Source organism: Pygocentrus nattereri, chromosome 4 (genome assembly GCF_015220715.1).
Source record: "Pygocentrus nattereri isolate fPygNat1 chromosome 4, fPygNat1.pri, whole genome shotgun sequence".
Lineage (NCBI taxonomy): Eukaryota > Metazoa > Chordata > Actinopteri > Characiformes > Serrasalmidae > Pygocentrus > Pygocentrus nattereri.
Window position 1 is genome coordinate 11,766,869 of NC_051214.1, and position 11,785 is coordinate 11,778,653.

General features: G+C 39.2%; 1 protein-coding gene across 3 annotated transcripts in view; it reads right to left on the reverse strand.

Moving 5' to 3' along the window:
• The window catches only part of LOC108427497 (capping protein, Arp2/3 and myosin-I linker protein 3-like), a 125,773-nt gene that overhangs the window by 73,083 nt on the left and 40,905 nt on the right, over nt 1-11,785 (reverse strand). For all 3 annotated transcript variants that reach the window (XM_017697689.2, XM_037538226.1, XM_017697690.2), the window contains exons 7-12: nt 11,736-11,785; nt 9,423-9,496; nt 8,636-8,711; nt 6,694-6,782; nt 5,378-5,472; nt 3,975-4,061 (exon numbers count right to left, since the gene is read on the reverse strand). The exon at nt 11,736-11,785 is cut by the window's right edge and continues 21 nt beyond it. In XM_017697689.2, the coding sequence (XP_017553178.2) occupies nt 3,975-4,061; nt 5,378-5,472; nt 6,694-6,782; nt 8,636-8,711; nt 9,423-9,496; nt 11,736-11,785 (471 nt within the window). The remainder of the gene's footprint in view (nt 1-3,974; nt 4,062-5,377; nt 5,473-6,693; nt 6,783-8,635; nt 8,712-9,422; nt 9,497-11,735) is intronic.

The window sequence follows — 11,785 nt, forward strand, 5'->3', positions numbered from 1 at the left end:
AATTCCCCAGTTTCAACATTAGATAGGTTGTCTTTGTACTATTTTCAAGGAAAAATAGGGTTTAAATGGTTTGCATATCATAGCATTTTGTTTTTATTTACATTGTGCACAGCGACCCAACTTTTTTGGAAATTGTATACATTTTTATAAAAATAGGTTGTAAGGTAAAATAGTCCCCAAAGAAAACTTATTTTACCATCATCAACATTACACATAAAAACTAGAACTGGTGGTTTTGGATAGTAAATAAAATGGAATTATTTGTCTTGGGTTTTTCCTGGTTTTTATCACCATCACTGTTAAAAATCTGTGCTAGCGAATTTCTCCACCATTAAAAATTCACTTAAAATCACTCTAAGTTATATTATTCCACTTCAATTTGGCAGAAAAAAAAATTCCGTGGAGTTCACCTTTGAGCTAGGTAGAAGTCTGGCTTGGGAAACTGAGCATCTCCAAACTTTTGACAGGCAGTGTCTTATTTCCGACCCTGAGGGAGAGGTGGCTTGGAAGATGTGTGTGTGTGTCTGTGTGTGTATTACATCTACATACTCATACCAACAGCTATGGAAGCCTTTAAAATATGGGACTTCAGAAATGCACACACACATGTACGCTTTAGAAAGCCCTTCAGGCTCAGCCCCTTCATTTTCAAATAGTAAAGAGAACACAACTCAGGGAAGATTCAAGCAAGGCAATTCAGACAAGAGAGGGAAATACTGAAGGCTGGGGACGTGAATAATGTGCATGTAATTCACGAACACCCATTGTTTCACTGAAAGCACATTTTTGCTTTTGATGAGCGTGTTTCTGCATATTTCACCAAGTGAGCATTAGAGTGAGCTGCGGGCTGTTCCTCAAAAGTTCAGCTCCCTCCATTTGTTTAGGATTTTCCATTTGTTTGGACTTTTTTCCAAGCCGCTGAGTGTTACGGGGAGGACAGCTGACACAAAGCTGCCATAAATCTTGCATGAAGGATGTGAAGGCTGGATTAGGCGTATAAATGTGTGTACAGAAATGTGTGCAGCAGCGTCAAAAGTTAAACCATGTGTTAAAAAAATTGAGACAGTGTGTGACATATTGAATATGTATTATATGTATGATATATAGAGCTGCCAGACCAGAAAGAAGCAGATCTGAAAAATGAACACTAACATTTCATCTAAACGCTAAATCCAACCATTTTCTGCCAGCAAATTATTCTGCCTCAAAGTGGAAATCCAGGAAGGCGCAGTGCAGAATGCAGATGAAAATCCAGCAGCAACAAGCTAAACACTAAATATTACAACAGAAGTGTGGTTTCTATCGGAGTTCTGTATGCAGTAAAAATCCTGAGGACTGAAAATCCAAACAGCTCAGGTATCCAAGCTCCACCCACAAATGAATTCTCTCACAGCAGTTGTTGCTAACCTGGGCAAACATCACAGAATACTGCAAAATTGGAATACATTTTAGAAACTAAAGATTTTCAGAAAGTTTTTGTCAAAATGCTTAAATTTACATTAAAGGTGCAGTGTGCAAGATTTAGTGGCATCTAGTAGTGAGGTTGCAGATTGGAACCAACTGAATTCCACTCCCACATTCCTCCCTTTCATTTACATTTACAGCATTTGGCTGACGTGCTTATCCAGAGCGACTTACAATTAGATCATTTTACACAGGTAGGCCAAGGCAGTGTTAGGAGTCTTGCCCAAGGACTCTTATTGGTATAGTGTTTACCTGGGTGGGGATTGAACCCCAGTCTACAGCGTAGAAGGCAGAGGTGTTAACCACTACACTATCCAACCACTTTCCAAGCGTGTAGTTGAACATACAGTGGCAGTCAGTTTTTTTGACGTTGCCTGTGCTGATTTTGTTTTGCTTCTTCGCGTTTTCGCTTCTTTGATAATGAAGATTTACCTTCCCATTTGTACAAATTTGGGTTCTCAAACTTCCCACAACAATAAATAATTAGCCAGCCTTGGCAGCAACCACTAAATATACCACTCAATATATGAAATCTCAAAAATAAGAAAGTCTAACACAATGAAGGGCCAATGAATACAGACCTTTAGCCACAAAACTAAAAGATCATAAGAACTGGTCTTTGTCCTAAACATGAATTCTTTCCTCTTAACGTCCAAGCTTTCCTTTTTGTCCAAGCTATGTTGAGTTCTCGGCAACAACCACTTGATTGGTCAGTGGCGTTTTCTCCAGTGCCCTGAGCCAGTGTCGTCTGGCATTTATTATTTCAACCCTTTAATATCACACAAAACTTATTAGAGTAAAAATTAGAAGACTTATAAGAAGAAAAGTAGTTAGATATTTCAATTTAGTTATTTCTTCTTTTTGCTTGTGGTATCCACTAGGGCAGCACTCATAATGGACGAAAATGAATGCACACTGTCTTTAAAGCAAAAAGGGGACAAACCATATACTAAGAAACTCTGAAATTCATGTAAATATTTCAAAGAGTCCCTCTCCATGGATCACCACCTTATCGTGGTGGAGGGGTTTGCATGCTTGAATGATCCATGGAGCTATGTTGACTGGAGCAAAAGCTCCTGGTAGGGTCTCCCATGGCAAACTGGTCCTAGGTGACAGGTCAGACAAAGTGTGATCCCTAATAACCCCTATGAAAAGACAAAAACAGGACTTGTGTACGCTGCCCGGAACAGGGTTACTGGGGCCCCACCCTGGAGCCAGGCCTGGGGGAGGGGCTCGTCAGCGAGCGTCTGGTGGCCGGGCATTTACTCATGGTGCCCGGCCGGGCCCAGCCCGAAGGAGTTACATGAGTCCCCGCTCCCATTGACCCACCACCAATGGGAGGGGCAGTAGTAGGGGTTCGGTGCTTTGTGGATCAGGCAGTGTCCGAAGCCGTGGGCCTTGGCGTTCTGATCCTCGGTTACTGAAACTGGCTTTTGGAACTTGGAACGTTAGCCAGGTGTGGGCTTTCTCATAGCCCCTCGACTCGGTGCCTGTATGTTGGGGTTTTCTCCGGTGGACGAGAGGGTAGCTTCCCCACGCCTTCGGGTTGGGGAACGGGTCCTGACTGTTGTCTGTGCTTATGCACCGAACAGCAGTTCAGAGTACCCAGCCTTCTTAGAGTCCTTGGGAAGGGTGCTTGAAAGTGTTCCTCCTGGAGACTCTATTGTCCTACTGGGGGACTTTAATGCTCACGTGGGCAACGACAGTAAGACCTGGAGGGGTGTGATTGGGAGGAATGGCCTCTCTGATCTGAACCCGATTGGTTTTCAGTTTTTGGACTTCTGTGCAAACCACAGTTTGTCCATCACGAACACCATGTTTGAACACAAGGATGTCCATAAGTGCACATGGCACCTGGACACCCTAGGCCGCAGTTCAATGATTGACTTTGTAGTCGTGTCAGCGGACTTGCGGCCATGTGTTTTGGACACTCGGGTAAAGAGAGGAGCTGAGCTGTCAACTGATCATCACCTGGTGGTGAGTTGGATCAGGTAGTGGGGGAAGATGCTGGTCAGACCAGGCAAGCCCAAACGTATAGTGAGGGTTTGCTGGGAACGTCTGGCAGAAGAACCTGTCAGATTGATCTCAACTCACACCTCCGTCAGAACTTTGACCAGATATCGGGGGAGGTGGGGGACATCCAATTATGTTTTTGATTTTCTTAGTGAACGCATGTTAACATAACTAAAAACTATTTTTTTTAAAAATATGTTTAACTCAGCAAATAAGCAGTAACTGTGCATTAAAATGTGCAGAAGTGTGTGTTGATTTACTTTTACTTAGAAAAATCAAAAAACATCATTAACCAGGGGAGCATCATTAACCAAACTTTTGCATATGACTGTGGTTTTATTGTGTCTGGGTGACTCTACAGCACATTGCTAACAATGCTGCTGGAATTCCAATACACATTAAATTAAAAGAAGAGAACTACAATCACGTTTCTAAAACCAGGCCTACTCAATTTAAAGCAATAAATAATGAGATGCCGCAGGGGCAGCGCTGCCCACCTTTGGAGGAGAGGGATGTTTTGGACAGGTTGAGGAGACGAAGTCCTTTACTGAGACGACACACCTGCTGGATCAGATTACACACACCTGGAGAGAGAGCGAGAATGAGAAAGTAATGAGTAAAAGGGAACGAAGGTGCAATTGTGCATGTGGAGATGGGAGGCAGAGAGATAAAGAGAGGGGGAGAGGCAGTGTGTCTGAGAGAACGGGTGAGAGAGAGAGAGAGAGAGAGAGAGAGAGAGAGAGAGAGAGAGAGAGAGAGAGAGAGACAGTCTGGCTTAATTAAAGAGGTCTCATACTGTTCTGTCTCATTGAAATGATTGACGAGTGATGATAAACAGTGAGGTAGGGAGAGATAAGACGACAGAGAATGAAAGAGCTGGAGAGAAAACAGGGAAAACAGACTGAGGCAGTTCAGACAGTCAGCACAGATAACACACCATAAATATGAGCTTGATGAAAATTTGAGAAAATTGGCACTTTTATTTAAACTCTGCTCAGGTAAACGGGCTGTCATGTAGCCTATAAATAAACACATTCAGTAGTACATTAAATGCAAATGGTACGGTACTTTAAATCATGAAGACAGGGTGTATGAGAATACATTCCTATTTGCAAAGGAAAATATTTATATGTATGTTCATCTATTTATATACATGTGTCAAGTTTATAATACATCAAACAGCCACTTCATTAAGTACACCTCCTTGTATATACACTCTTTGTCCATTCTTCAATGATCAGGACCCCCTGAGCAGGTATTATTTGGGTGGTGGATAAGTCTTAGCACTGCAGTGACATTGGCTAACAAAGTACGCAGAGAAATAGATGGACTACAGTCCAACAGAGTACATTCTCAAACACATGACTGCAAGGAATTTAGGTCTTTGACCATCTACAATCCATAATGTTATTAAAACTATTCAGAGAATCCGGAGAAATCTCCATTTGTAAAACGCATCGGGAATACTTGGGAAAACTCTTGTCAGTAAACACAATTCATCACTGCATCTACAAAAGCAAGTTAAAACTCAACTACACAAAGCAGAAACCAAATATCAAGAACATCCAGAAACACCGCCGATTTCTCTGGGCTAAACCTTATCTGAAATGGACTAACACAAAGTAGAAACATGTACTGTTGTCAGATGAGTCCATCTTTCAAATTGTTTTTGGAAATAATGAGTGTTGTACTTTCCAGGCCAAAGAGCAAAAGAACCATCCTGACTGTTGCCAATGCAATGTTCAGCAGCACAAAGGGGAAAAGAATAAGCATACAAAGGAGAACAGAAACTGACCACTAACGAAGGACTAGGGGATGGCAACACAAGCTGTGCTTCAGTTAATGAGTATCTAATAGTATGCCAGTAAGTTAAGAGTTTCTAAAAAAGTGGAGAAGGTACCTTGGTTGTCCAGTGTGTTATGTGCCAGATTGAGAGAGTGGATCACTGAAGCTGGATTCTCTGAGAGCGCAACTGACAGCTTCTGAGGAAAGTCACTGCAATAAACATACACATAACAATGTTTGTGTCAATATACTCATCAGTGCTCATCAATATATATATATATATATATATATATATATATATATATATATATATATACACATATACTTTATTTACTGTCTCCTCTGAAAGTACTGGAATGCCAAGGCTCTACACTACAGACATTTGGCTTTGAGATCAAAAGATGAATGAGTTCTTTTGAGTAGATTGGATGCATTTCTCTGTAAATTGGCAGTCAGAATATTTCTGTAGACTTCTCAATTTATGCTGCTGCTACTTACATCATCAATAAAGATTAGTGAGCCTATTCCAGAAGCAGTCAGGCAAGAACAAGTCATGACATTATCTTCACTCTGCCTGACCGATGAGCTCATATGTTTTGGATCATGAACAGATCCTTTATTTTCTCCACCTTCTGGCTTTTCCATCACTTTCGTAGAGGTTAATCTGGATCTCATCAGTCCATGAAACTTTATTCCAGAGTGTCTGTGGCTCATCTCCGTATTTCTTTGCAAATTCCAATCTGCTCTTCCAATTCTTGCTGCTGATGGGTGATTTTCATCTTGTTATACCTTCATCTCTGCCCTGTAGAGGTTGTTGGTGATTTCAATGACATGTTCTTGGGTTTTTCTTCTCAACTCTTACAATGTTTCTGTCATCAACTGCTGTGGTTTTCTGTAGCTGACCTGTTTCATGTCTGGTGGTTAGTACACCAGTGGTTTCTTTCTTTTCGAGGACATTCCAAATTGTTGTATTGGCAATGCCAAATGCTTGTATAATGGCCCTGATCTGCTCCAAACCTACTTGCTTTTCTCTTATAGACAGCTCTCTTCTTTATGTTGGTTCACCTGTTCTAAGAATAAATGCAGTCTTCATAGGTGAAATCCAGGGCCCAAACCAAGAGTAGACATTCAGGGATATTAAATGTTTACATAATCAATCTAAAAGGGCACACCTGGGCAACATGAGACATCTGTCAGTCACATGCTCCAATATTGGCTCCAAAAAAGGTGTGGATTCACACAAAAGGTGTCATGTTCTAAGTTGTTTAACACATCTAGATGTACATTTCAGAAATTCTGATCTATCGTCTTGTAGACATCTTTTGATCTCATACCCAAATGTTTTCAGTGTACAGCTAAAACAAAAGAATTCCAAGACCTTCGGAGGAGACTGTATACAGGTATACAGGGCAGAATGAGAGAAAAACTAACGATTTGAGTCCAACGTTCTCCAATGTGATCTCTTCCAGACTGGAGGACTTACTGAGCGTGTGCAAGACCTGCTCAGTGACCTCTGATCCCTGGGGGGAAAAAAATCAGTCAAGTAATCAATCAGCCATAAACCAATAAATGAAAGAATAACTCTTTAGATTGCAATTCTGCTGGTGTCTTTAGCCTGTACATGTAGGCCTCCTGGGGTAGAAATGCATGTACCTCAAGTCAAGTTACACATCGAATGGCCATTTTTTCAAAACATCTACATAACTCTATCATTAAGACGTAAACAAAGCCATTCAGATGTTTTATGTGAAATATGCCATTCAAGGAAAACGCCCCTAGATAGAATTGTTCACAGCGGTGGTGATGGCAGCCAAATACACAAAAAATGTAATGCCTCTAAAAACTCCCTTACAAAACTCCCTAACAGTTATTAATATCTTGCCTGATGTCATAGCTTTTGGATCAGGTTTTGGCCTAAAATGTATTTTTCAAATCAAGTCCACTCATAGTAGAGAGGTACATGCAGGTACCTTTGCAAGACTAAACAGTACCCAAAGGAAGCTTTTTCAGATTTACCACTATTTTACCATCAACATTCCATAAAAACTCACATGGACACATGGAGTTTAGCCGGTCATTCTAGACAGTAAATAAAATGGATATATTTGTAATACAGACATTGTGACCTCTGGTTCCTATCACCACCACTGGAAAGAAATTACAAAGTCAATCATATTCTCCACAAGGCACCACTTCTCACCAGACCACTCTGAATGGCTGTTTACATCTCAACAATATGACTTAAGCAGAACTTAGGAATGTGCATTCTAAATAATTTTGATATTCAAGTGTCCATTAGAGTTAATGAGCAGATATTCGGTTAACTGCAGGGCAGAAGAAGAAAATAAGATCAGGCTCCAGTTGATATTAATGTCAAAACACACAACAAACAGGGGTAAAAGTAGTGCATTAGTGCAAGCAGGCTAAAAACATCAGTAGCAGTAAGACAGATTTATAGATGTACACTTGAAAATATCTTAAAAAGTTTTGGTGTCTATAAAGAGACTGCCCCTTCAAGTGAGCTAATATGCTAACCATAATAAGTAGAGTTAACCATTGCATCAGTACACAGTGCTGACTCATAGACTATTACAGGAGGTTTTTTCTCCTCATGATGATGTGCCAACATGTTATCTTGTCAAAGTAGCTCTAGCAAAGTGACAAATATAACTGTCATTGATTCTGGCTCTAACTAATAGCTGCTAGGCTAGTAATTGGCCTAGTTATAACAGTGCTATTTCTAACTTCCGATACGATCTTATCATCATGTAAACTTGCTAATATGTTATGGTACTTGTGTTTTGTAGTAGCTAAGAACAATATATGTATTTAATCATAAATTCTTTCAGAATCGGTGCACAATGCAGCCCTGTTGGGTAAATTTATCCCAAGTTCACAATGCAGCACAAGAGATATCCAAATAGTGATTTTAGTGCTAGAACAGTTAATCAAAAGGTTGCATTATTGCACACCCCACGTTCACAATGGTAGTTTGTAACCAACAATGACCAAAATTGCTGACATCTAAATGATTAGATTTTTATTGCGATTATTTAGGATGTCATGTATCACAAAATCTCACTTTTCACTATGAATTTAATCAATTTAATTATTTTGGTGCGATTCAGATTTTTATCTTTAATTGTACATCTAACATTGTTTTAGATTTATATTGCAAGAAGGCCTGAGAATTTTATTTTGGCTCCAAAATAAGCGCATTCTTTACTGAATAAGTTAATGTTATCCAGCCCCAGCTGATTTGTCAAGTTCACATTAGTAAAAGTTAGAGTGCTAGACAGTTAAACTGTAGAGCTTTATTTCACACTTCTATCTGCGAGCTGGCTGAAGAACAGGCAGAGTAAGGGATAGTTACGATGCGCAGGTCTTTGCAGTAGAGCTTGGTGAACCAGGTGTTGTAGGCCATGGATGCAACGATGACTGCAAGATCTCTGGAAAACAAACAAAGTCTTCAGTCCGAGCCAAGTCATAAGTCATGAGTCAGTAAATCACGAGTCTGAGTCAAGTCGAGACCCAAGTCAGTTAAGTGCATATCTGAGTCCAAGTTAAGTCATGAGTCATTTAAGTGTGAGTCTGAGTTGAGTCAGGTAAGCACAAGTCTGAGTCATGTATCAGATAAGCGCAAATCCAAGTCAATGTTGCAAGTCAGATAATGGTCCGAGTCCAAGTGGAGGCATGAGCCTGTTAAGTATGTGTCCAAATTGAGAGTCAGACTTAAGTAGAATCACAAGTCGGTTAAGCGTGAGTCCGAGTTGAGTCTCAATTGACTCATGACTCAAACGTGCATTTAACTGTCCGATTCATGTTAGTTAGTCGTGAATGTGTGTCATGAGTCAGTTAAACGCAAGTCAGAGTCTAGTAGTGTGTCAGTTAAGCATGAGTTCAAGCAGAGTAGTGAATCAGTAAAGCATGCATCCATGTTAAGCCACGAGTCAGTTAGGTGTGAGCTTGAGTTAAGTCAGTTAAGAGCGAGATGCAAGTATGAGTTCACATAAAGTCAAGAGTCAGGTCAACATGTAACTCAAGTCTATGTGTCTCTGGTGTGTGTACAAATCAACCAAAGTGCTTTTATTCTTTTTCAGTTATATTCAGTTTTTTAAGCATGTTACCAAAGGTCTGAAGCCTAAGGTGACAAAACACACCTGCTCTCCAAGTGACTGAAGTCCAGCAGATTGAACTCACGGTTGTCTTGAGAATGATAGATAGTATCTACATCCTGTAAATACATAGAAACATTTGTAAAGATGTATTGCTGCCATTTTTATTAAGATTTGAGTTTTGTGTCTCTAGATGACGTTTTTTTTTTGTTGTTTTGGCTTTGGCCAAACCAGGGGTCACAAAGAGATCAAGATTTCTTGCTTAGCCAGCTATCTTTAAGCTTAGGTTCAGCCTTATCTTGAATTTCTGTCTAACAATGACAGATTACTTTGCACTGGGCTACACAACTGTGGCTAATTATGCTGCACAAATAACCTGCTTTAGTGCAGACTAAATTCAGGATTACAGATATTAACAGTTCCCAGACCATCCGGATCGACATTCTGACCCATCAGGAACAGTGTCTGACCTCTTTGGTCATTTTTCAGTCACTTTTTTTTCTTTATGACTTTTGTGGTGTCAGTGAAATGTCATAAAAAATATTGCTTTTCCATTGAGAAAACAAATCATATTACATGTATTTCAGGAATAATATGCAATCATTACTCCAACACTCCTTGAAAAATGTGCCACAAGGAATCTAAACCCTCACATATTTCAAAGGCTCTATCCCACTGAAGTTGTTTTCTAGAACCTGTAAATGTGGATGTTCTTTGAAACTTTAAAATGTTCTTCACAATCATTTACATTTACATTCATTTCATTTACGAAAATCCACCAAACAGCTCTCACCAAACAGTCTTTTTTCTTTCTTTGAAAATTCAATATAACCTAGGAAGTCAAACACAGAGGTGGCATATAGCTGAGTATTGTCGGCATATTGATGATAACTGATGTTATGTCTCTTAATTATACCAGCAATTGAAGATCAAAGTGGTTAAAAAACAAAGGCCCTAAAATTAACCCCTGGGGAACCCCACAGGCTATTGCATGATGTTTAGAAACACAAGTACCTTGTGCAAAAGTGCTGAAAAGTGCTGTTTGAGAACTGTGGCATGCCTGAAAGCCAGATTGATATGTTACCTAAGATAGCACATACGATTGGATTTAACTACATGATCCCTACCTTTGCAATTACTTTGTCAAGAAAGTTAGAGATTAGCCTGTAGTTATCTAGTGTAGAAGAGTTAAGAGTTGTATTCTTCGCCAGTGGCCTGCTGGGCTCAAAACTTATCTGAAGTGATCTGACTTGTTTGGAAGTGAGTCGGTAAAGGGCAGAGAGAGCAGGTAAAAGATTTCAAAAGTGTTATAACTTCGAAGTTTGTTGTGGAATCATTACAACTACAAACCCTATTTAAGAGTTTGCTTTGTGAGACAGGCCCCTGAGGTTTAGGGGGGAGATGTCATCTTGATTGCAGCTTCACACTTAACTGTGGTGAATATGTTGTACTTTCTCTGTTAACCCAATTTAGCTTCAACGCTGAAGCTATGAATAATCCCTTTCTGCAACTGACCTAAAAGTATGACAAAAAGTTCAAGAAACATGGAGAGGAACTGAATGACTTTTCTGTAACAAGATATCTGACTTTGTAAATATGTAGACAGTAAACCATTTAGCATACATTTAAAACAAAAAAGCAACATTTCCATCAGATTAAAGAGGTGCTTTTGGTGTTCAATTCACTTTATTCACTTCTTACAAGTCAAGTCAAGTTAAGAGGCTTTTATTGTCATTCCATCTATGTACAAGTACACAGTGGAGTGAAATATTTTTTTTCATCTTAAAAAAATTTCTGTAGTCCTTATGAAACGGAAACTTACTTTAAGGTCAACTAAAGTAAGGCAAAGTAAGGCAAATAAGACAAATGTGAATTATTATATTATATTATATATATTATATATTAGATTATAAAAATAGCATTTTTACTAAAAAAGCACACTTGCTGCTGAGATAAATAATAAAAAGTCACGCCTAAGGCAGCGCTACTCAGGCTTAGAGTCTTGTGTAAAAGTCGGAATATCATCACTCATTTTACATTTTTGTTGATAGTCTACGTAATTAAAATAAAATTAAATCTAAGTTAATACATCCTATATTTGGAACAAACTTAAATATATTATTGTGCATAATTTTGAATTTATTTGTTTACCTTTTTGGAAAAAATAAACATATGATATAAAATGTGCCACAGTTACAAAGGTCACATTCTACATTAATTTTGTACCAATATGTTATGATGATATTCAGAAAATAAAAAACAAACAGGATTTCACATCCTCTGAAACACTTGCATATGACTGTGTATACATTTATATATCAGACATTTGTGACACACCCACACAAATGCTCAGCTTACCCACTGCACCTCTTCTTTGCAGCTGATGCCGTTGTAATCACAGAGAGCAG